This window comes from Apostichopus japonicus, chromosome 5 (genome assembly GCF_037975245.1).
Source record: "Apostichopus japonicus isolate 1M-3 chromosome 5, ASM3797524v1, whole genome shotgun sequence".
Taxonomy (NCBI): domain Eukaryota; kingdom Metazoa; phylum Echinodermata; class Holothuroidea; order Aspidochirotida; family Stichopodidae; genus Apostichopus; species Apostichopus japonicus.
Window position 1 is genome coordinate 23,363,056 of NC_092565.1, and position 25,473 is coordinate 23,388,528.

The 25,473-nt window shown below is 37.3% G+C and overlaps 3 protein-coding genes across 5 annotated transcripts in view; 2 read left to right on the plus strand and 1 right to left on the minus strand.

Annotated features, from left to right (window-relative positions):
• LOC139968118 (pantothenate kinase 3-like) overlaps nucleotides 1–1,626 on the minus strand; it is a 41,832-nt gene extending 40,206 nt beyond the window's left edge. Inside the window, exon 1 of the mRNA XM_071972500.1 lies at nucleotides 1,274–1,626. The gene's annotated coding sequence lies outside the window, so the exon portion shown is untranslated. The remainder of the gene's footprint in view (nucleotides 1–1,273) is intronic.
• Nucleotides 1,627–2,933: 1,307 nt separating this feature from the next.
• Nucleotides 2,934–5,537, plus strand: LOC139968125 (coelenterazine h 2-monooxygenase-like). Its single transcript, XM_071972510.1, has 2 exons — nucleotides 2,934–3,395; nucleotides 4,378–5,537. The coding sequence occupies exons 1-2, from the start codon at nucleotides 3,069–3,071 to the stop codon at nucleotides 4,966–4,968; spliced, it is 918 nt and encodes a 305-aa protein (XP_071828611.1). The 5' UTR covers nucleotides 2,934–3,068; the 3' UTR covers nucleotides 4,969–5,537.
• A 2,539-nt stretch (nucleotides 5,538–8,076) lies between these two features.
• On the plus strand, nucleotides 8,077–25,327 carry LOC139968101 (palmitoyltransferase ZDHHC16-like). Of its 3 annotated transcripts, none has more exons than XM_071972466.1 (10): nucleotides 8,077–8,270; nucleotides 8,972–9,157; nucleotides 10,141–10,335; nucleotides 11,902–11,934; nucleotides 14,343–14,460; nucleotides 16,448–16,581; nucleotides 17,874–17,948; nucleotides 18,948–19,169; nucleotides 20,213–20,283; nucleotides 21,522–25,327. In XM_071972466.1, exons 2-10 carry the CDS (start codon nucleotides 8,978–8,980, stop codon nucleotides 21,643–21,645), a joined length of 1,152 nt encoding a protein of 383 aa, XP_071828567.1. In that variant the 5' UTR covers nucleotides 8,077–8,270; nucleotides 8,972–8,977; the 3' UTR covers nucleotides 21,646–25,327. The 3 variants fall into 3 exon arrangements, with proteins under 3 accessions (XP_071828567.1, XP_071828566.1, XP_071828568.1); XM_071972465.1 differs by having other exon boundaries at nucleotides 8,078–8,260; XM_071972467.1 differs by lacking the exon at nucleotides 11,902–11,934 and having other exon boundaries at nucleotides 8,080–8,260.
• Nucleotides 25,328–25,473: the final 146 nt, after the last annotated feature.

Sequence of the window (25,473 nt, forward strand, 5' to 3'; positions counted from 1 at the left end):
AACAATATTTTGTTTTATAGAGGGAGGGTGGGTGGGTTGGGGTGGGAGGGTGGGTGGAGGACACACATAAGGCCTTTATCATCTTTAAAGGAAAGATCCCTTGAATAATCAATTTTGACGATATCGTTCGATGAATTAATTCCATCCTTTATTTTGCCAAATCTTATTACTAAAGTATAGATTTCGGATCATCTCACTCCAAAATCTCAAAGTAAGTAATCTCTAATTTGCGAAAACTGGGGCATATGAAATTCCTGTGGCGAGAGGCGCGGGGGGGGGGGGGGGGGCAGCCGGCTATTCATCGGGTACCTGTCATGCCCAAGGCGGATGATGGGTATCTGTAGATCCATCTCCGTGGTTTGATCATGGTAGTTTACCCCCGCATTCTACCTCAACAGGAAAACAGACGACCACAGTACCCCAAACTCCATCACCCCCCCCCCCCAACCCTCACCGAAAACAGTAACAACAGCTTGGTATACGGTAGTTATACGCAATTGCACTCCACCAATAGAGTATAGGCTATATAGCAAAACTTTGAAGCACGACTTTCATCGATACTACCATGGGCGGGATTACGGGGGGGCAAGAGGGGGCACCCCCCCACTTTTTCCCAGACCTTAGTTCACTTTTTTGTCGTTTTTGCAGACAAATGTGCACAACCCTAATCGAAATGATTCCCCCACAACAGCTCTATCAAATAAGCCTATTTGTTTCGATTGTAAGTCGAATTTGTGTTTAACATCGTAACATGTAGCATGCAGAATAACTGGAGCTGGAGCTAGCCACATGGTTCATAGCACAGGTTACGAATCCTGGAGCTAACACACTAGCGATTCAATTCTGCATGTGATGAATCCGCGGCATGTGCTACAGTGCTAGCTCCAGAAATGTCTCTCTGATTTTCAACGTTGCTGCTCTACTGAATGCGTTGAATAACTAAATCCAGAGAAACGATTTACGAAAGCCAGATTTGCATATTGGGTATATCAATAATTAAATTCAACACACTGACACATGACACCCCCCCCCCCCCCGTGTCATTCAACAATATGCAATGGCAATGCCGATGTAATTTCTTTACTGCTCGAAATCCTGGAAGGATGCATGCAAATCGAATAATGTAAATTACAAATTGGCACTAACACAGTAACACATTAAATCCATTGTTACAGTATACAGCACTCGGCAGTTTCGGTATGGCCGATAAAATAATGTGTGGCTTTGAGTTCCTTTTTCGGATCTATTCTCGATGATGAATGGAAACACTTACGTTTGGTCTTGAACTGAATATGGATTGTGTTCAGAAGCTGTCACGGCTGAGATGAACATGTTTAATCGAATCTACGCTGCAACTTATCCTACCATGGAAAGCTGTTTCCAAAAGCGCTTAGATTTCTTCCAGACACAAAACCTTAGTCAGAGTATGAGCAATGTTGCATTTCGATTTCGCCTCTTTATGACAACTTGATGAATTCGGCTATACATGCGAAAGGAGCTTCTCCTGCCTTCGCAGATTAAAAACCTACTTGCGAAACACCACAGGTCAAGAACGACTAAATAGCTTAGCTGTGTTGAACATTGAAAGAACCATCGACGAAGACATCCATAAAGTCGTTAGTCGATTCGCCACACATGAAAGTGTCAGCGGACGTCGTCTAGCCCTCCATTAACAGTAACATTCAAGTATTTATTATGCATTTCTATGTTGCCTGATAATCTGGCAATAGTTCAAACATAATGCTGGTACTGCCAGGTAATAATTTTATTTTCAAAATCTCAGCCAGTACTATGAAATGACCCGTAAATATTGCTCCATGTTGCACCTAGTCGCATTGTAAAATCAAAAAAGTCACCCGCCTCGACTTCAGTGGCGACGGAACCGGTGGATTTGAGGGGCTTATTCCCCATGAAAAAAAATGGGGGGTAAATGTATGTTCAGCCCCCAATATTTGCCAAGTGCTCCAAGAAGTGGGGACCGCGGGGAGAATTTCGAAGTGGGTGCTGAACATATTCTTGATCGGTCCAATGCACAATATAGTAATAATTTTAGGGGGAAAGAACTGTCTAGATGCGATTTATTGTTACCAGAGGTGTCATTTTTGCTGATCTAGGATTTCCTTTTTGCTTAAATTTCGACGCGCCGCGCCAACTTATGATGGTGCACCGCCTAAATAGTGACGTATAAGCTTCAGTTGTACATCACCATATAAGTTCTTCTATCCGTCCTCCCTAAATTTACACACGTTCATTACTTGTTTAGATGCAATTTAAAGACTATATGGGTGTTAATTTTACCGATCTAAGGGTACCTTTCATCGAAAATTTCGACGCTCCTTACCAACCGGAGATGGCCCTCCGCTTAGATAGTGACGTATAACAAAAGTTGTACATCACCATCTGACCATATGTTCTACTATCAATCCTCTTCAAATTTTTAAACGATAATTAACTATCTATACAATTGCAGACATGAGATCCATATTTCAAGGATGGGTACATGCAGAGCACTCGGGAAGTGCCGTTTCCGGCCATCTCGAGGGTTTGTAAAGCCAAAAAAAATTTCTTGTACGCTCCGTGCCAACCGATGGTGGCGCTCCGCTTAGATAGTCTTGCTGCCAGGTTTGTCCCACCCCCCCCCCACTTTCACAACGCAAATCCCGCCCCTGGATACTGCTATGGGTCGGTTACATGATAAAGCCTTGCAGCAATTTTACCTAGCTCCTTTAACGTACGGGTACTGTAAAGTTCACGTCGAGGGTGAACTCAACCATTAAGATGTGATATTAAGCCATCTGGATTTTATTGTAAACAGATAAAGTAGCTTGTGATAAAGTTCATGTTTGCGTGCCATTTATGTCATATTGTATTTATGTATATTTTCATTTTAGGTATAGGTTATCGCTAAGACGATCGCTTGCTATTTTACGTGATCCGCCACCATCAATCGGCTGTATATCATTATGGCAGTGGCCTGTCAAATAGACAACTAATATATATATATATCGCCACCTAAGACGACTACCAGTTCTGGGGTTGCTGCTATAAGATCTACATTCGGATAAAACATGAGTTCTTCTTTGCCGATAATTACTGCAGACCAATGGTGGTCAACACACAAACGGGTCAAGATCTTAGATGGCGAAATGAGCTACTATGACTCCGATCCAACACAAGAAAAGTCATCGAGAACAGCAGTATTTCTTCATGGGAATCCGACATCGTCCTATCTGTGGAGACATATCATTCCACGAGTAGAAGGGTTTGCCCGCTGTTTGGCACCTGATTTGATTGGCATGGGAAGGTCGAGTAAAATCCCTGACTTGATGTACACCTATGATGACCAGTACAAATACCTCTCAAAGTGGTTTGAATCTTTAAACCTGAAAAACAAGGTAAGTCAATTTATTTTTCTCACGCATGATATCACTTTATCAATATTGAATGTATTAAATATAAATTCTAACAGGTGTACAGAAAATGCTTTCTCTTGAACTATAAGATGCACGGAGTAAACATTTACACACACACTAACACACTTGAAATGGACGGTGTTATCAACTAATTTTCGTACATGTTAGTCCATCATTTTATTGACCTATCTTATATAAAAACTTGACCGAAAAAAGTTATCTAAACTGCATGTGAACCACAAGAGCTTCTCGAAGGATGAAATCTAATCAAAATTTTCCTTCATGAAATGTTAATTTTCTATAAATAGCCAATGTTATAGAATAGGGGCAACAGGTAAAATACTTTGTGGTGTAACTCCTTGTCATTTAGTGATGTAATTTTATATTCTGCAAATATAGTCCAGCCATTTGACTGTCAAGTGTCCGCTTGGGGAAGGGGAGGGAGGGGGAGGGGTTGGAATGTACACCATCCCTCTTTTTTAACCCAACACCATAACTAAAAGTAGCTATTAACACAACCTTGCCAGTTAGTCCTAATTTATAACCTAAACATGTTTTGTTTTTTCGAGGATGGTATTTATGGGCACAACATTGCGTTAAGACGTAAGTTACAGTCTAAATATGTCTCAGAACAGCAGAATATACCATCTAACGCATAAATGCCTTACTTGGAAACCCGATACTCCTAATATGGGAATCGGCATTACATATTATAAAATATTCCCAATTCTAACTATAAAATGTCGATTATAACCCGTATATTTCCCTTGTGCATTTATAGAGTAATTAACCATTGAGTCTGATATGAAAACTTGGTTAACAATTTCAACTCAAAAGTGCATCATGAACAGGTGTTTCTCGCTTTCAATTGTCAAAAATATGGTTTGTTTTTCAAGATTCTAATGTCCGTATCGTGATCCTCTTCATGAATATTCATATCTGTTATTTCTTTAATTTTATGCAGATTACCATCATTTGCCAAGATTGGGGATCTGGTCTGGGTTTAAACTGGCTCTATCAGAATCAGGATAAAGTTGAAGCATTGGTCTATTTTGAAGCCATTATTGGGGTTCATAAAAGCCTAGATGATTTCCCAGTTCTAGCTAGGAGCGCCTTTCAGGGTCTTCGCTCCGATGCTGGGGAAGAAATGGTGTTAAAGAATAACATGTTTGTTGAACAACTACTCCCGATGGGCGTGGCGCGTAAATTGGACCCGATTGAAATGGAGGCGTACCGAGAACCATACAAGAAGGAAGGTGAGTCTCGACGCCCTACCCTCACTTGGCCACGTGAGATACCATTTAGAGACACCGGTCCAAAGAATGTTGTGGATATCGTGGATACGTACGCTAAATGGTTGTCTCAATCAAAGGATTTGCCAAAGTTATTCGTAGACAGTGAACCAGGTTTCTTCAGTGCCGAATTGCGGAAAATCAACAAGGATTGGCCGAATCAGAAATCTATGACAGTTAAAGGGATACATTTCCTTCAAGAGGATGCACCAGTAGAAATCGGTGATGCTGTTAAAGAGCTCATGGCCTCTATCTCCAATTAAGAAGAAATCAACGTGTTTCCGCCATTTTGATATTACTGAACTTTAATCAGCATTCATTAAATGTATGACCTGTTCGAAATTAAACCAAGAGTACTGCTATGACGTCATCTCCGCGCGATACCTTCAAACAGGGCCCGAGTTGTAACAGGATAGCAAGCTTAATCGGGACACACATCTATTTAAACGAATGTTTAATTTCGAAGGCAACGGTTGTCGACACACACAGCGTACACAAAAGTATTACAATGCGAGAATTTGACAATCTCAGTTTCGTAATATCATATTCAGAGTTCTTAACTTTTTAATATATTGATTCTTGACGATGATATCATACTTTTGCTAGATGTAATTACTCCACTTCTTCATTAATAGATAACATTAAGAGATCTGTGATATTTATCGTACCTTTAAATTCCCGAACAACTTTACTCTGAAGTTGCAAAAAAACGCCAATTCGCTAAAAAACCAACATAAGACATATTTTAGCATATGTAAAATGCGTAAGCTTTTAATGTCTTTGTTAATGTGCTCTGAATCGCAATTGGAAGTTATAAATGTCTCAAAAAGTGGTTGAAATACCTATTTTTATGTTTATTTCTGTTGGCAACGTATACTTATGATTCGGCAACTTAGCTGAAAAAACTCAAAAGACACAAACAGACACCGTGACGACTAAACATTACTGTGCAAATTATGGACATAGCACAGTGAACCTAAAGTGCCAGTTTCATTTTAGTTATTTTAAGCTCAAATTCTATGAATTCAAGTTCGTGTCGGGAGGGAAACAATTATGAGTAGATGCTAAAATCATACTTTTTTGTAAAGTAGAACAGAGCTTGTGATAAACGTCATGTATGCGTAACATCCGTCACTTTATGTGCACTTACATCGTGGGAGTTTGGACATGATCTACCACTATGATCGGATTTATATAGACCAATAACTTTATAGACAATTTCAAGTCAAAGAGATAAATATAGGTCTGGCGGGGGGGGGGGGGGGCTTCTGGCTTGTTTAGATTTACAGGTTGCCGGCGGTTAATAAAGACGAATGGTGTTCTGCACACAAACGAGTCATTGATCTATATGGCGGAATGAACTGCTATGACTTCGATCCAGTCTTACACGATAAAAATCACTCCAGAACAGTCCGGTTATATTTCCATGAAATCCCGAAATAGATCTACATCTTTCTGAAGAGACTATCATTTTCAGAAAATCGCATCATTAGTTCACAGCAAGGCGATTTGTACCGTTCTCTGAGAAGGGATAGACTTTCTTATTTTCGTCTCTTACCCATACGTAATTGAAACCGTTTTTTGGACGTTAACAATGAAACGCCCAAACAAAGGCGGTGGGCCCTAGTACGTATCAGTGTCGGGTTTGATGATTCTGATTCTGACAATGGCTATGGTTATGACTAGGACTACCGGTATATCATGACTATGACCACGACCACGGCCACGACCACGACTATGAGTATGACTATGATTATGACTGAAAATATACCAAAACAATCACTCTCTTAGGTCATTTTAGGTATTCTGTTTTTTTTTTCACGACAATGGTTAACCTTTCGAGAGGATATACTATAATTGTGGTATATCTGGCCACCATATTGCAATTCCTTTACAAATCAAAACTTTACTACTTCATCGGAGAAATTAGCCATGTGCAATTTGTTATTTCACGCTTCGAAAAGCAACTGGAGGGATTAACCGAAAGCTGCGGCTGGCTGTTTCAATGTTTAATTAGGGGTTTTGATTCTCTGGAAAGAGTAAAATCTCTAATTATGTGTGTACAAATACAGTGGCGGAGCTAGGGGTATTGGTCAGAGGGGGCGAGAATTGTCTATAGGGGCGCTTTTGACACTATCTAAGCGGAGCGCCACCACAGGTTGGCGCGGAGCGTACAGAATTTTTTTGAGTAAAGATACTCCCTAGATCGCCGAAAATGACCCTTTCCGGGCCTTGCTAGTTTGCAGATAAACGAAGAATAAATAGCCGTTAGAGCATTTTGTCAGAAAATTACAGCAAGAAAATGTGACAAATGTCAATATTTTTATGAGGAGCGCAATAAAAAAGTCAATAATCGCGAATAAGTAAAAAGTCGTAAAAAGCTGAAAAGGGCGCCAGCAATACATTTGAGTCCGTCGGGGGGCATTCGCCCCCCCCCCCCTGACTATATGGACGCTCCGCCACTGTACAAATATTGAAAATCTGAACATGGAGTTATAGCTGCTGTTGAATCAATAAAAATCAATAAATATATAATTATAAATAAAATTCACATAAACTTTATATAAAATAAAACTTTTTGTTTACTATTGAGAACAAATAGCTTTAGTCCCAAATTTTGGAAGTTTTTAAAATTATTTTTATTCTTTATTATATAAAATAGACACAAAACGTTGTTTGCATTATATTCTGTACTAGAATCTCTCCTTTATGCCAGATTGGGTGAAACATGAAGAAAGTTTGAGGCTTGATTTACACACTTGCCAATGTAATTGAATTGCTCTGCTGTTCCACCCCCCCCCCCCCCGGGCTCTGCCCGGCCCTTCTCTTCCGCCCCCACCTTTTGATAGCTTATTATACCTACCCCATTGCCGCTGGCGCTTAGTGTTCTTTTGACTTCAAAGAGGGCAAGGTTCGAGAAATCTGGGTCTCATATCCCAACCCCCCCCCCCCCACTTCAAAATGTACTCCGCCTTCAGTGTGACTTACTTTTTCTTGTATAAGGATTAATTATTGAATTTTAAAGGCAAAATGTACTGCTCAATTGTCATGATGATATCATTCACTCTGCATTCCGAACCATCACCAAATTTCCAAAAAAATAATGTCTTGGCCAACAAAAGTCCATGAGGATGTTGCTATGACCTAAGATACAGAGAATGTGTAACAATTTTGTCCAGCTATAAACTTCAGCCACTATATAGAATATCCAGAAGTTTTGGCTTATCCGACTCGAGTCGAACTTACGCAAATCTGTTCGTCAGCTAAGATATTTGCACCTGCAAAGCGCAGTGCTGCTGAAATTGTATGCTTCCTTCAAACCGGTTGAAGGTGCCTTGCTTTGTACCAAAGTACTAATACAACAACAGACAGGATATGCGTAAAGGTTACACAGGCTAGTACTAGTATACAGTATCAATTGTTTCATATACCATACCAATTACGATGACACAAAACAAGACTACACTGATATTTTTTGCTCAGATAGTATCAAATCCCCTCATATAATTTGAAGTCTGATGCCCAACGTTATTCGGCCTTCCATTGAGTCGAAGAGTAAGAAAGGGTGATCATCTCGTTCGGGAACTTACTTAAACCCAACGTTAATTAGGCCTATACTTATGCCTACCTCAGTCTGGGTAGGCCTAGTGCTAATTAGTATGACCCTAAGTCACCCTAGTCTAACTTACTAATAATACTAGATCTAGCTTAGGCTTGAATTAAGCCGAGCACTTAACGCAGTTCTTTGGCCCAGGCGGAACTTGTAACATTAGGCATTTCAAAGCTAGATAGTATATTTGAATGTATGCGTAAAGATGTGAAAACTTTTCCTTGCTTCAACTTCTAAGTTCTAGTTCTTCTGTAGAACTGTTATAATTGAAAACCTTTAGAAGTGTAACTGTAAATCTATCTCATCCTGGTTGAAGGATAAAACGAAGTCATATAGCAGATGAAAATGTAGTCATCACCTTTGACTCTTAAAAGGGCTTTTGTTCACATTGCTATATACAGTGTCATTAGAGATCGACAAAATTAGAGCTTGTAAAATTAATGATTGTATACAAACTGTAGAAGATTCTGACTAATGGCCATGCACCTAAATCTTAAAATAAAAACTTGTTATTAAAATAATTTCAATATCACATGTAAACCCATAAATTGCAGAACCACTTGTGATCGAATTGGAATCAACTTTTTGATTAAAAATTACAACAAAGAAAAAAGAGAATGACTTGTAATACAATTTTTGTCCTTCAAATCCTACAGGTTAAAATGAAACTGGCAAGACTGAATTCATCGGTGCTCCGGAGCCTCCTCGAACATTGCCGAATGGCTTCCTTTGCTTTGAGGTCTATAACTTACAATTCCTTCACAAATAAATCTGCTATGGTAGATGTTGCAGTAGAGCCTCTGTTATGGATGGTGGAAAAAATAACCAAATACCTCGGACCAGTGAGTGAATTTACATATTGCATCACCTCGTAGCAGCATGTACTAAGATATAATGTTGCAATGACTTAAGATAAAAATGTTGTTCTTATATTTTCTTTTGAAAGCATTTCCATTTTAGTAAGCAATGCTTTCAAATGGCTTCAAATTATTATGATTATTATTATTAATTACCCCGTTATTTATAAAGCGCATAATCCTAAAGTTCTATGCCCTTTACTTAACCCTGGTCATTGGTAACTTGTCACACCTACACACCAAAGTGTGCACAATTCAAACAATCTCTCCTGGGGCACCACAGTGCACTACAGCCATGTGTCCCCTGGGGGACTTCCCATACTGTAGGGTGCAGCCACAAACCGGCGCACGCAACTATATTTACAAGTCACCTGGTAAGTCCCCATTTATACACCTGGGTGAAGAGAGGCAATGGAGATAAAGTGCCTTGCCCAAGGACACAACACAATGATCTGGCCAGGCTCGAACCAGTAATCCTTAGATCACAAGTCCACCACAAATACAACTATAATTGATCTTGGGATCTGTACAATAAACTGTCTACTTTAAATTTGTAGAAAAGTGAATAAGAATTCTTTCTATTAAAGTCTTGGATATTTCTAATATTGAAAACTTTTTGGGCAAAGGAGAAAGACCTTTTTATTGACTAGGCAAAGATATCCTATATTGTATCATGGTTTATCTGAAATTGTTCTTTGAAGTGTTAAATTTCTCAGTTTGCTGTTCTAACATTAGTTCTCACCCATCAACACAGGTCTTCTTGTTAATCTCAGCCTCTTTTTTTTCCTTTCCAAAGAAAGATTCTTAATAAGTTTATAGCTAATTTTTGTTAAAACTCAATTTTTTGATGGGTTTCATATCCTTGTAGAGAACAGTAAATGTCTAAGGCTTCCCTAGGAATTAATGTTTAAATGATTTTACTACTGTACCTGAGATAAACACCATTTGGTGTTTTGTTTCATTTTCAGATTATGGTCGTTATGGTGATTATTCTCTGTTCGTTGATCCTGGTCATTCTGTACGTATTCGGTGCTCCTTTCGTTCTCAGTGAGCAAGGATGGTTTCCTTTCATATTTCATATCGTCTTTGGTCATTGGCTGTTTCTCAACACACTGTTCAATTACTACAAAGGGGTTACAACGCCACCTGGATACCCACCAGCTGTGAGTAGCCAAATCATTCATCGTTCATGATTCAAAATTTACTGATACAGGGAATATATGAGTGTGCTTATTTTGCATTGCAAATTTGAGTCATTTTTTCAAGTTTTTTTCAATTTAACATTCAAAATAGTAAATCTTTGCATTTGAACAGTAACTTTAGCCATTCTGAAAGGCATTTTTAAATCATTCATGAGAAATGATTAATACCCAGCTATAGGATTCCCTATGGTACAAATATATGATATAAAATGCCTTACCCATGGATATTTTGCACAATATTATTTTTCTCTTTCATCAAAATAATGAAGGATATAACTTTCTAGGATATGGTCAGTTGGCTGTAGAGTATAGAAACTTTCAACTTGTTCAATTCTATGATAAGAGTTTCTCTCTTGACCCTTTGAAGATAGCAAAACTGGACATTTGTCAGGCCTCCAATTGTCAACTTTACTTTTTATGCAGTATTACAATAGTGTATAAGAAGAAATTCTGTGCTGAATAAAGTTGTACGTTTTAAGCTACCATACTGTAGCTTCTGTTAGTTATATGCACTGATTGCGATCATTGAGGACTGCCATGTTGTTTTATGCATCAATATCACCTTTTTATGAAAATGGTACAGTACTTTGGTTCCTTTGTATCTATTCTTTACACGCATTATATTACATTTTTCATTTATAATCTTTGCCCTTTGACATTAATTTTTTTTTTTGTGCTAAAAATTTATTTTATTTTATTTGAAAGACTTCATTGCCAAGATACCAGTCTTCATAAGTAATAACTGTTTATACATTACTATATATAGTTGCACTTTTGTTGCAGGTCTTTATTACATGGAAGCATGCCTAGGGTTGATTTGGAATAAATGTTTGAGGTTGCTTTTTTGGGTAAAAGCAACCTGGAACTAAGATAATTATCTGAATTACAAAATTAGGTCGTCCAGTGTGCTTGATGGTTATATGCCAAAGGGTTTGGATTCTTTGGAATTTGTTGTTTGTACACTGTGCAATTGTTGTCCTCTGGTTTACTCTAATAAGTTGTTGTGTAACATGCTATTAAAGGTCATTACACCCTCTCCCTCCTCTTCCACACCATCATTCCAAACGTGGTACATGCTTAAACTGCAAACAAATTTCAAAAAGTAATTGTTCTGGACATTTTTACCCAAACTATTCCTACACATTTGAGGTATGAGATTGAGGTAAGTTAAATATATCAGTGAATAGAATTATTGGATATATATTATTTAGAGGCAAGACTTTTTATCTTAAGGATGACCCGTTGAGTGATCAGACTACCTGTAAATATTATCCCTGTGCGTTACCATGGTAATATGTATTAATTAACATATGCAGTATCATACTTGTTTGTGGATGATCACTTACAGACACTCAATGGTAGATGGTCTGTTTGCTTCAAGGTATTTTGGTTACAAGTACTTTTTTCCATTTGTCAACCTCTTGGGTGATCAGACTACCTGTAAATATTATCCCAGTGCGTTACCATGGTAATATTTCTTAATTAACGTATGCAGTATAATATTTGTTTGTGCATGATCACTTACAGACACCAGGTGGTAGATGTTCTGTTTGCTTCAAGGTATTTTTGTTTTACTCTTACCAAGAAAACATTTCATCATCATTAATCAGTTTTGTTTCCCATCATCATTATCACAACTAATTATATGACTCTCTTTCAGATATTATTACCACAATATTTCCTTTTGCTAAGCTATTAACGGAATGAAATTGCACGATCTTACTAATATATTGGTAGGTACCACTAAGTTAGTTGAAACATCTATTTGTGGTCATTGGTATTGATCACCCGAATAGGTTTCAGGATTCAAGCTGGAGAAGCACAAACATTCAGGGGAGAAGTGGGATATATCGGAAGGGAAAATCACACAAAGAAGTTTATTTGCTTTCTTTTATTAATTTTTGTTACTTTTGTATAATTAGTTTTTCAACAAAGAGGTACTTTTTAAATAACAAAAGGACACATCTTAATTATAAAAAGGAGAAAAAGGTTACATTGTAATTATCCAAAGGAGCACTCTTGACCTTTTTTTCAAAAGACTGGGAGGGTACATGCCCCTATTCACACCTAGAGTGCCCCCCCCCCCCATGTTAGATATATACCTATATATATATATATAGGTTGGTTACGTTTGCTGTATGGTTACAGTACATCGTTCATTCATGATTTAAAATGCTTTGTTAACTTGGATGGCCCTTCATGGGGTAACACCTTAATATTTTTGTGATCTCATCTCCCCTTACAAGCCAACTCGTTCTCTCCGCTCTCAGCATGCTAATCTCCTTATTGAGCCTCGCTTCAAGTTCAATGGATACGGTGGTCGTGCATTTTCTAGAATTGTCCCTCGTTTATGGAATTCCATGCCACATGTACTCAGACATTGCCACTCACTGAACTGTTTTAAGAAACAGCTCTAATGAAACCTTTCTCCTTCAAGTCGCTTTTGAAGTGTTCCACGATATCAGCGCTTTATAAATACTGATTGATGATGATTTCGATAAGGTCATGTCGTGTGGTTCTTCACTACAGTGTACAACATTGTACAGATAGTTTATCATCTTGCATATTAACCGTCATTAACTTTGAATTTCTTGGTTTGGTGAAGTTTAATATCACCTGTCGCCTGTTATGATTTGTTTTTTCTTTTGCTGTGAGCCTATTCCTAACAGGTGCAAATTGCTTAAAAGTCATTCACTTAAAATAATTTTGACTTCTAAGTCTTCTTTCTCTGCAATAGGAAAGAATTTTTCATTTTCAGCATACCATGTTTTTGTTTTATCGTTCAGGTTAAGTTAACACAGTTTGGGTGGAGATTAGCTTTAATATTATATAAAGTCAAGGTTTAGAAACATTTATAAATTAACTTGGACTTGACACCCCCCACCCCCCCCCCCCTTAAAAAGAAATAGCCAGTAGGGATTTGCACCTACTAACAGTTGAATAGCTAAATTTAGGCTGAGTGCAAGGTTTGTAGTATAAACCCTGGATCTGCTAAGAATCCTCTTCTAGGTGCTTCTATAAATGCAACCGTTCTAATTTCTGCATTGGAATAGCAGTTGCAGAATTAGCCTGTAGTAACATTGTTGTAGGCAAACAGCTCTATACTTCAGTGGAAGTAGTTCCCCTGCCACTGGTGTATATAATGTATGAAGCCATTTTAAGTTTTTCATTAACAGTTCACATCTTTACATGGCGTTACTTTAAAGATACAGTTTGTTTTTGCTGGGAGATGTAGTTAGTCTGTTAGAGTTAGATCATGTTCAAAAAATTCATTTAGGTGGCTGCATGACTAGTATTAAGCTTTTAGTTAGCTTAGAAGATGTTAGGAAGCAATTTGGTCTCTTCAAATTCATTGCCTGTAAGCTAAGATGAGGACCAGTTTGTATCAAACTGCCTGTCTTTTGTTAGCACTGAAAGAATACGTCTGGAGGCCCCAATAAGATGAAAGGTCCTTAACCTTGGGGGTAGTGATGGGGGTGTTTCAAAATGTGTTTGTATGGCCTACTCTTGGATGAGATGTGCTTGAACAAATATAAACAACGTCAGTGTAAATTTATGGACTTCTAAAGCTCCTACTTGAACGGCTGAGAGGCCATGGTCTGCCCATACACCAGTCACAACATTAGCTTTCCCTCTTGTGTTAGAAAATATCCCCAACGACCATATAACAAGTAAATAGTGTTACAGTGAAAGATCATTTTGTGAAGACAGTATTGTGATCCCCTTGGTGTATGTCTAGCCTAAAATTGAATCTCTATCAGATAATTCAACCAATGCATTGGAATTTACAGTTGCTAGGGCCATCTTTCTCTTTCAAAGCCATGAACCAAGTATAAATCAATGGGCTTAACAATCATATAAACAGTTACCAAGTATTGGGCTATGTTTTAGAATGATGCATTTAATTTTGGACTTTCCATGGTTAAAAATAATCACACCAAATCAACCTTGTTTTGTCTTCCTTACAGGTACTTTCCGATACTAGTGTTGCGACGATATGCAAGAAATGCATCGCTCCTAAGCCACCAAGAACTCACCACTGTAGCTTGTGCAATAAATGTGTCCTGAAAATGGATCACCATTGTCGTATCCTTTTAGTTTATATACCATCTGTTGAATAGACAGTGGCTCTTTGTGAGGTTTTCATTATTGTGAATGTGTTGGCCTACAGTGAACACTCCAAAGCCTACCACCCCCAAAGCCTACCACCCCCAAAGCCTACCACTCCCAAAGCCTACAACCCCCAAAGCCTACCACCCCCAAAGCCTACCACCCCCAAAGCCTACCACCCCCAAAACCTACCACCCCCAAAGCCTACCACCCCCAAAGCCTACCACCCCAAACCTACCACCCCCAAAGCCTACGACCCCCAAAGCCTACCACCCCCAAAGCCTACCACCCCCAAAGCCTACCACCCCCAAAGCCTACCACTCCCAAAGCCTACAACCCCCAAAGCCTACCACCCCCAAAGCCTACCACCCCCAAAGCCTACCACCCCCAAAACCTACCACCCCCAAAGCCTACCACCCCCAAAGCCTACCACCCCAAACCTACCACCCCCAAAGCCTACGACCCCCAAAGCCTACCACCCCCAAAGCCTACCACCCCCAAAGCCTACCACCCTCAAAGCCTACCACCCCCAAACCCTACCACTCTCAAAGCCTACCACCCCCAAAGCCTACCACCCCCAAAGCCTACCACACCCAAAGCCTACCACTCCCAAACCTACCACCTCAGTGTTTTCATCTAGATGATGTTGTTCATCCAATCCCAATTCTCTGGATTATTTCTTCTCTGCTAAGATAAGGTATTGTTATTGGTCAATTGATCTGATTACTTTAGCCTGTCATGTTATACAATGAAAGTTAGGCCAGCCATACTATAGAAACATCTGTAGAAACAGTAGTAATAGTATGTTAGAGATAACTCTATACTTTGTGCTAATGTATTTGTAATTGCAGGGTTTTCTTTTGTCTGGATATTCCATGGCTGACTTTTTCTAACTTACAAGAGTATTCAGGTGGATTCACATACAGTATTTAATAGAAATTTGCGGATATTTAGGTAGTTTCCGACAAAGTTGTAATAATTAGCGGGCAAAAACTTTCTTGACAATGATTGACTATTTTACTCTGACTTATGGAATATATGGTGCATGTGTGCTAGAGTGAGCCATTTATATTTAAAATCTGGTAATATTTCCACAAAGTTACCAGGCACTATTCAAAATCATATTTTCCTACTAAACAGAAGGGGAACCACGACTGAGACCACACCCGTAGGCTCTATGTATTGCTTTGTGGAGATATAACCTATCTAACACCCGTAGGCTCTATGTATTGCTTTGTGGAGATATTACCTATCTAACACCCGTAGGCTCAATGTATTGCTTTGTGGAGATACAACCTAACACCCGTAGGCTCTATGTATTGCTTTGTGGAGATATTACCTATCTAACACCCGTAGGCTCAATGTATTGCTTTGTGGAGATATTACCTATCTTACACCTGTAGGCTGTATCTATTGCTTTGTTGAGATATTACCTATCTAACACCCGTAGGCTCTTTGTATTGCTTTGTGGAGATATTACCTATCTAACACCTGTAGTCTCTTTGTATTGCTTTGTGGAGATATTACCTATCTAACACCTGTAGGCTCTATGTATTGCTTTGTGGAGATATTACCTATCTAACACCCGTAGGCTCTATGTATTGCTTTGTGGAGATATTACCTATCTAACACCCGTAGGCTTTATGTATTGCTTTGTGGAGATATTACCTATCGAACACAACCAGCTCTGTTAATAAAGGTTTTGTTGCTTTCACCTGATAAACAACAATCACAGAATATTTGGGGCACAATCGCATCCACACATGTGTGTGATTTCCAGACTCTTGTGATGCTAGCACTGTTACCGTTTGCACTTTCTAAAGTATATTTGTTATATGAACTAAGTTGAGTATCTTAGACACCCATCTGAAGGATATTCTAGGTATTTCTATGTTTTTTCTACATCAAACTATTCTGGGTTCTAATCTCATTTGAATTATCTCCTTAATCCTACTTCTTACAGCCTGGCTGAACAACTGTGTCGGTCATTTCAACCACCGTTACTTCATATCTTTCTGTATATATATGACTCTTGGTACAGCGTACATTAGCATTTTTATCTGGCCTCTTTTTGCCCGAGAATTTTTTGATGCCAAGGTAGGTTGTTCAATTTAGAAACATGTATCTACTGTCTTTCAATGTTCTGGTTAAAATGAATTATTTAGTTACTAATTCTATAAACTTTCTTACTTCAGAAACAACAAGTGCACACAGTGTATTGTATCATTGAAAAGAACCTGTAACAAATGTAATTATACTAATAATAATAATTTTTTTTTTAAATTTCCAATTTCCCCAAAGGGTAACATATTTCGCATACCCCTTTCAAAGAACATTATCTTTCTATAGATGTCTGCATACATTTGATATCATTTCCAATAACTAGTGAAATTTGTCACTTAAGCTCACATTGTGTTTCTCTTGTATGTCTTAACATAAGATTCAGCTTATAATACAAATTGACAGTTGAATTTTGCTATGTATCATAAACTGAGAGTGACTGTGTAACAATACAGTCATGTACTCACACCCGTACCACACTTCACATATCAACACGCAAAATATCTTGCATAGCAGTTTCAGAATGTTATAGCTTGAAATAGATGCAGGCATATAATTGATATCACTTTCATGCCATCGACTTGGGAAATCTTCCTCAAGTAAACTCATATGAGGTTAGTCTTGTTCAAATGTTGTTGTGCAATATTTCGATTACAATACAAAGTGTAATACATTAGTGTTATAAGAATACTTGTATCAACAACCATCTCTGATCTGCATCGATAGTCGAATGGTGCAATAATTGGATAACACATGCATAGGCGTAGGCGGCTGGGGGGGGGGGGGCTGCAGCCCCCCCCAACCAAAAAATTTTGGGAAAATTCGGGCAATATGCTGAGAATTTTTCGGGCACTTACTCAAAGAAAAATAATTTGCAATGTGTTTTTCAATGGTTAAACTGATATTATTATGAACATTTTTATTGTACAACTTCCCCAATAATTATAACCAATAGGGATGGGTAATAACACGGACAATGATTGTATGTTATTGGCATGTGATGTAGTAACCGATTAATGCCTATATGATATGCACATTAACATGTTGGACCCGCACGGAGTGCGCGAAAATTTTGGGTATATTTTTCGGGCAAGCCGTTACAGCCACCCCAAATCAAATTGGGCTCCTACGCCTATGAACACATGTGATCTTAGCTCACCATAAGCAGTAAAAACTCACCACGGAAGAAGGTATCCTTACTACTTAGAAGAATTTTTCATATTGTTATTAATTATTACAACCACTCAGACAAATTAATTGCAAACCTTCCCTCCCAACTGTTTTCTAAACATTTATTGATCTCTCGTTTTGTTCCTTTGGTTTTGCAGAAAACATTCAAAAGCCTTCTTCAAGGGTCGCTGCTGTTTTATTTCTTGAAATATAACGTCAAAGAACCTGAGTTGGTGAGTTCTCGTTAATATCAAGATTCTATAAAGCAGCTATCTGCTGCTGGCTTAATGAACATTTTACCAATCCTACCAAGTTTGCTCCAAGATTACCATTAATGAATTGATTGGTACCTAGCATGTATGTTAAACGGTTATTTTCGATTCCAAACCATTCATTGTAGATACTGTTGCATGCCATGCAGCAGTTTTAATCACATACAAATGCAAAAGCACTAATCTTAATTTGTTTTAGCGTGTTCTTCCTTTGTGGAAATGAAACATGGCTAGTCCAGCTAGTGACCTGAGCTTACGTGGTCATGGCATTTTAGTATCAAATGAGGTCAAATTGACCAAAATCAATGCTAAAAGCTGTCTTACAGCTATGAGGAGTGGGTCCCTGTCTTCACACAGCCTACTGAGACATTCTATGATGCAAATAGGAGCAATCATCTAGGGTTCAAAAAATACCCAGAAAGGTTGTTCAGGCTGCAATCCCTTTTTCTGTATAAAGACGTGATTTTGTATAGGTTTGATTTTAATATGGCTATCAGTATCAAGATATGAGAGTTGATAAGTTTGACAAAGTAAAACGTCTGACTATCCATATTTATGGAGACACTCTGATACATATAATGTAACACAGCATTCTGTCAACTCTATACTACAAGAATCTTTCTAACACAATGATTGCAACATATTGTGATTTCATTATGAAAGAGTAAAACAATGGTCACTGGATCAAAATAAATAATGTGTACAATAATATGGTTTTATTAATTAAAAATAAAACATTTTAGAAAGGTGACTCTGTTTTTTTCAAAATTTTGTAACTTTCATTACAGATTTTCTTGTCAGTGTTCAGGATATAAAGCAGAATTTATCAGTTTCCATTGAATTAAACTAGATTAATTCCTTGCTCAAGCATCTTTACATTCAGTATAAATACAAATAAAATGAATCATTTGAATCAATTTGGCCTGATTCTCTCACATAATAGCAAATTTGTATTTTCAGGAAGAGAATGTCCCAAGCGGTCACACCCACACCGGTTCATGGACAGACTACGACAGCGTCCAACACAAAGCCGTCACGTTCCTGTTCTTCCTAACGTTCAGTGTTGTATTGGCTCTAGGAATGTTGACCATGTGGCATGCACGACTGATTAGTAAAGGAGAGACGAGTATAGAGAAGAATATAAATAACAAAGAGAGAAGACGACTAAAACAGTTAAATGTGGTGAGTCAATGCTAGACTTTTCAGAATATGGAATTTAAAATTCTAATATTTTGTTATTATGGATTTTCTTTGTTTCACATATATTTGTAAGCACTTTATTAATACACTACCTGATCAAGTTCTCAAGATAGAGCAAGTGATCAACAAAAACGAATCACAAGTAATCAACAAAAACGAATCACTAAAATAAATTTTAAATTTTATAAGGTAATTAATTAGTGAAGTAAATGTTGCAATAAAATTTTCAGAAATGGAATTTTTGATATTTGATGAATGGTTTCTTGACCATCACCAGATAAAAGCTTGGATTTTGTCTGAGTTCAAGCGTCTGTTATCATATTTTAATCAAAGACAGGTATGGACAGCCTGTTAGCAAAGAAATGCGACTTAAAAAGTGTAAGGAATCTTCAACAGTTGGGTATTAACATTTAATGCAGTATAATAAGGATTTTGTAGAGGACGAGGCAAGCTATCTCTAATTAGGGCAGACAGTTAAATAATGACTTTAGGTGCAAAATTGATATTGATATGTTGTAAGTATTGAGAAATCACTCTTTCAACAGATGAGGTTCATCCATTAAAGTGACTGGATGATGCAGTCTAGTACACAGATCATTAGGGACAGTTCCTCAGATGCAACACAAACTGCAATGGCAAAACGAGATACTTTGATGGCCTCAAATGACATGTTTACAAATGGCGTCAACGTCATAATCAACTTAGCCTCAAAGTTCTCATCATTCCAGAGATTTATCAAACTTTAAAGATGAATATTTTGAAAATGGGAATAGCTAGTTTGAAACATTGATGGCACTCAAATTTATTTATCTTCTTTTGTGGACTATGACATATCAATACTAAATTGCTATATTCCTTTCACCTGAGATGACTAATAATCTTGCCAGCAAAACCTAGGTTGCAACTGTTTGACCTACACCAATGTCATTCAGTTTCATGACAAAGAATTGCATATTATGATCAGTTTCATTGGTGGAAATTGATTTGCAATGTCAAGAGTTCTTTCCTTTATTCTTATTTTACAGGAATATAAAAACCCTTATGATTTTGGTTTTAGGCAGAATTGGAGGGACTTACTTGGATTGTCAGAAAAACGGTAAGTCACATCTATAGTAATAATGATAATGATCGTTATCGTCGTAGTTGTTGTCATCAATCATAGTAATACTAATGATCATTTTAAATAGTCCAGCACCTTGCCAGTATAAAGCATCAGATATTTATCATTGCTTGAGTAATGACTTGTCTAAAGAAATCAAAAGTTGTGTCAGTTTTAGAGAGATATAAGAAATTTCCAAAAAGTGCTTTTGATACATTCGTTTTTAAGTTGTTGTGCAGTCTTAATTTGAAAACATAAAGGTTCAGTTTATTTCAATGTAGTTATTTACTCTATAAAATATATGTAAATACCTAGTCATTAGTAGGCTCGTATAATGTGACAAAATCAAATCGACAGTTTTTAAAAATTTCATTGAATGGAAGCGATCAAGAAGTGAAAAAGTAGAAAAGTGAAAACTCTGCACTTAGTTTGTAAGGTATGCCTCGGCAGTCGATATTTTAGAACATTTTGAAGGTTTTCATCTTGTTTTTTCATGGTGTAAATGTGATTTAAGACTTTGGATGAGTATTTATCTTTAGATATGAATACTCTAAAGACAGCATTATCAGACATTTATGTGTTATTGAAGGGATTCCAGGAATGTTTGCAGAATTCACTCTTCGCCCTTGTTTCTGCAATGGGTGGGACACTCTGTCCATTCTGGTTTAATATTGATACATTATGAAGAAAAGAAACAAATTCATCAACTTTTCCTTGGTAAAGTACTAGATCTTCAAAGATGAATACTTTATGAGCTGATTTAATTGTAAACCCAACAAGTTTAAAATTCAAAATAAACAAAAACTATTAGCAAACTGCATATCCACTAGAGAGCCTGTGTAAGAGAATGCGTAAAAGTAAGTGGGCCTGACGATTCAATCCTAGCAGGATGATCTTCTTCAGAGGCTGAGTGACAACTTGTCATTCAGTCTATGAAGAAGATCCTGCTAGGATCGAAACGTCAGGCCCACTTAATTTTACACAAGGTTTAATTTCTTGAGATTTCTGTATTTGAATAATTCCATGTTTCAAATGCTACGTCCTAGACTCATGACCCAACTGAATGAACTTATGTACAAATGGTTTGGCTATTTTAACCTCCAATAAATTTCAAAAAGTAAGAATATCATATCGGAAGAGTCAGAAATGCAGTTTGCCGAAGGAGAGTTTGTTCCTGTTGTTAAGGAAATTCACGTCAAAATTGAATGGGTTTTTGATTTCGTCAATATTTGTAGGACCTTCTGGAGACATATACTTTTTCCTTCATCTCATCCGCCGAACGGAGACGGCATTCACTGGAAAAGAATCCCAACCCCAGGATTTGTCACCAAAAATGGAAATTCTTTCCACTCCTGTTGACGAACAGGTTGTGGGGTTCCATCATCTCATGTGCCAAATGAAGACTGAACTCACTGGAAAAAGAATCCCAATGCCAGGATTCGTCACAAAGAATGGGAATGCTTTCCACTCCTGTTGACGTACAGGTTGTGTGTGTGAGTTTGAATCAAACCATATGCAGCCCAAGCATAAGGCAACATTCAGGAGTTGAGTCATAGTGAAGCAGTAACATGGCAGTTTGTAATATGCAGTATTCATTAGATCTAGCATACTTAACAGAAGTAAGGTCTGTGCATTTCATCTCAAATGGTGTCATTTGTCTGAATACCGAGGAAATGAAATACAGATTAAAATAGCAAGTTAAGGGAAGCGAATATCCCGATGTAGTTTGATATCGGGTTGTATAGGATGAGCAGAGATGTGATACCTTGTTATGTGCTATGACAGTATCTGAAGGATCCTGACTGCCCACCCTGGTGATGAGATGCAGATGCCTAACAACTAACAATTTGATAGCTCAGTTCTGTACAGTCCCATCACATCTCTGCTGATCCTATACAACCTAATTATCAAAGTAGATTATGTACAGGAATCCTCTCAAAGGTCACACCGAGCTTTTGGCTACGAGAGGTGGACTGTTTTTATTTTGATGCTTGGAGTTGGATCCAACACCTAGTGAACCATTTAGTATTCGGTTTGCTCCACGAGTATGAAATTCCGTCGAGATGGCACAGATAAACTATGCAGCAAGATTGAACCAAAGTATTTGATGACCCTGAATTTATTAATCAATTTTATTAAATTAAATAATCAATGATGACAAGAATGGATCGAGAGACTAGAATGGGGTGGTTGTTCTTTATCAGAGAAGAATTTTTTTTATAATTGAACTGAATCCATCTGCAAGCAGTACTTTGAACCATTTTAAATGTTATTTCTATATTTCTCAATCATGATGCACACAGTTTAATCACTTCATTCTGTGCAATTTTTTTGTACCCAGAGTCATTTCAAAATATTTTGCTAATTCCCTCTGTTGGAAGAATACTTGAAACTTCTTCAGGATTATGATATATGAGGATGGGTGGGGGGGGGGTGGGGAAGTTAGGGGATTAATGCCAATCAGGATGCTTAAGTTTTTCGTGATTTACAGTGAAATAAGTGTCAAAGTAAGAATGTAGAATTGCAAATTATGTTGCTTGGATGTTTTCTTAATGTGAAAGAAACAGCAGGACAGCAGCGACCAATAAAAAGTTGGCCTTAAACGGCAAATAAATTTACTTTGAGTTCCTTGTCGCACAAAGTGAAAACATTCCATTTATTATAAAGCAGTTACTTTATTAATAATTTTGTTGTACAGTTCTTAACGATGTTCCTCCATTTTCTGCCACACACATTCAAACCAATGTCGAAATGTTCTCTCTAAATTCTATGCAGTTATTCAACAGTAAAAAGGTGCATTATGTCTGTTTTGACATGGAAACAGTGAATTGATGATGACAACATCTACAGCCCCAATTCTTATATTAAGAGAAGGCCCGGCTTTATAGGTCTCTTACAAATTTTAATTGTGGTTATTGTTTTTCAGCTAAGTGTAATGCATTTTTGTTTCCAGGGTAACAGACTTACTCTGGTAACTAACAAGTATGTTCATTTTCGAAAACATTTCTTGGCGACAAATAGTATGCCGAGCAAGCAACAGGCAGATTTAAATAGCTTTAGCGTATTGGGATATTGTACCAGCAAATAATCCAGGGGGCAAATAGTTGTTGGAAAAGTAGGTAAAAAAAAAATACTCGGAGCTCTGGCTATGAAGAGTATTTGTGTAGTTTTATTGTTCCATTCTTGTGAAGTCTAATATTAGTGTTTGATATAAAATTCATTTTCAGATGTCTTGTTGCTCAATATGAATAAGCCTGTGACAGATTCACAGTAATGTATGTATCTTGCAGGAAATAGCAGTTTCTAGGACACCTGTTAGGTTTACAAACTTTGTTTAGCATTAAATAAAGAAATTGATAAGGATCTATGCTCAAAGACCTTACCAATTTTGTCATCTTGCAAAGCCCTTTGAAACACGAACCAGGTAAATTGTTACACATTTTCATCTCGGTTTATTCATTCCAAATTTTGATACAAAGTATAAAAAAAACTGCAGTTTTTTCGGTTGGGTGGGGGGGGGGCAGTCTAAAACCCCTTGGATCAAATTGATGACTAATATGAGTATCAAAGTTGTGATCTGTAAGAGACTACAATGCATCACTAATTGATAATGCTACCTACTGACTTGTGCTCAGTATAATGTTCTTCTTGATAAATCCTTGAAACCGGGTAAATTTGGAATGTTTGCTCAGCTGTCAATGTTTTTTGTATTTATGAGATTTATCAAAATGCATCTTTTGTAGAAATATTCTTTTCCTGTAACGATAAATTTATTGTAATATTATTAAGAAATACAAAGACATTTTCAGCTGAAGTGCCGTGATGGCATCAGTCATTCTGCTGTGGCCAGATACATTAAGCAAATATCACAAACTTTGTATACAATTCAGATCTTCTTGATTCAAAATGCTATTAGGATGAGGTTTTTTGTCGTATTAAAGGTGCCAACATTTTCAACAATCATGCTAACCAATCAACTGCAGCCACCAGAAATTCTTTTTAATTATTAGTTTGTTAGAAAATAATATACATTACATATGGATTTTAAATCTGGTGTTAAATTGTGAAACAGACGGCAATCTGAAGATAAGTTAAATGAATAAACTAAAAGTGATAGTTTTTGGATCTGTCATGTTTCCCTGCCATGTTTTTTTATTTGTGATTTGATTATAGAAATGTTTTTAGCCAGAAAGTTAGTTTTGGTGTATCACTGTCTAGCAAAGACACAAATTATGTTAGAAGATTATGTTGTGAAGTTTTCTGCACCATACTTGGGAGTGAATGTGCTGGTCTCATCATTTCTGTCTCTGTGTGTGAACAGACAGCTCTCAGTGTCTAAATTGCAGCTCCCTGGTATAAAGAAGTCAATTTATTGTGCATCTATTATTGGCTTTGGTGCTATATCATACACTGATGGTTGCGGTCTTCAATGTCCCATAATGCAACAGTCCGCAGATTATTTTCAGTAGGTCACAAGACTTTTCAAGAATGTCAGAAAGTTATCTAGTTTTCAGAACTTGTGATAGATTAGGTTACTTGATTTAACAACCAGTCCACAATCTAAGCTAGTTTTCATGCATTGTGAGCATTAATTCTCAAAGTGGCTGGTCCGTGGCTCGTTCCGGATGGAATATCCTGGGTCATGGGACTAAAAGTTTGCCGCCTGCTATTGTAAGGTATCTGTATTAATTTGTGCTTTAATCCATTCTTTCATTCAACTTTTTTTTGTGATTTGCCAAATTACTTTCAGTTGCAAAAAAGTTAACATAAAGTGGAATGTGAAAAGGTTGATTCATTTATTTATTTTAATGTGGGCACAATGACTGAACAGACTTGATTACTTTGTAGTGGTAACAAAGGGGGGAGGGGAAGGCGTCAATATGGTTTGATCGCTGAAAAAGGTGCAATGTACATTGATAAATAATCTAAGAAATTGAAGGGCAGTGTAATTTAAAAAAAAAAAATGATGTATTGTTTAGCTGAATCAGATTATTGATTTTAATATGCTGTTAAAGCAGTAAAATAGATTTTGATCAGTAGATTTTATTACTTTCTTGCCAATTATTAAGGTCTTTATGTAACTTGGTTTGTTTTAACGACTATGTTTATAAAGACAGGGTCTTGCTCTTCCTGGAATTGTCTCCAGAAATCATGTACCCTCCTAGGACTGTCCTGGAAATAAGGGTA

Bases quoted from the DNA above. Each gene is read 5' to 3' on its own strand.
- LOC139968125 (XM_071972510.1), top strand. From the start codon at position 3,069: ATGAGTTCTTCTTTGCCGATAATTACTGCAGACCAATGGTGGTCAACA. The intron at 3,396-4,377 runs GTAAGTCAATTT...AATTTTATGCAG, and splicing joins CTTTAAACCTGAAAAACAAG to ATTACCATCATTTGCCAAGA.
- LOC139968101 (XM_071972466.1), top strand. From the start codon at position 8,978: ATGAAACTGGCAAGACTGAATTCATCGGTGCTCCGGAGCCTCCTCGAA. The intron at 16,582-17,873 runs GTAGGTTGTTCA...TTGGTTTTGCAG, and splicing joins GAGAATTTTTTGATGCCAAG to AAAACATTCAAAAGCCTTCT. The intron at 17,949-18,947 runs GTGAGTTCTCGT...TTGTATTTTCAG, and splicing joins ACGTCAAAGAACCTGAGTTG to GAAGAGAATGTCCCAAGCGG.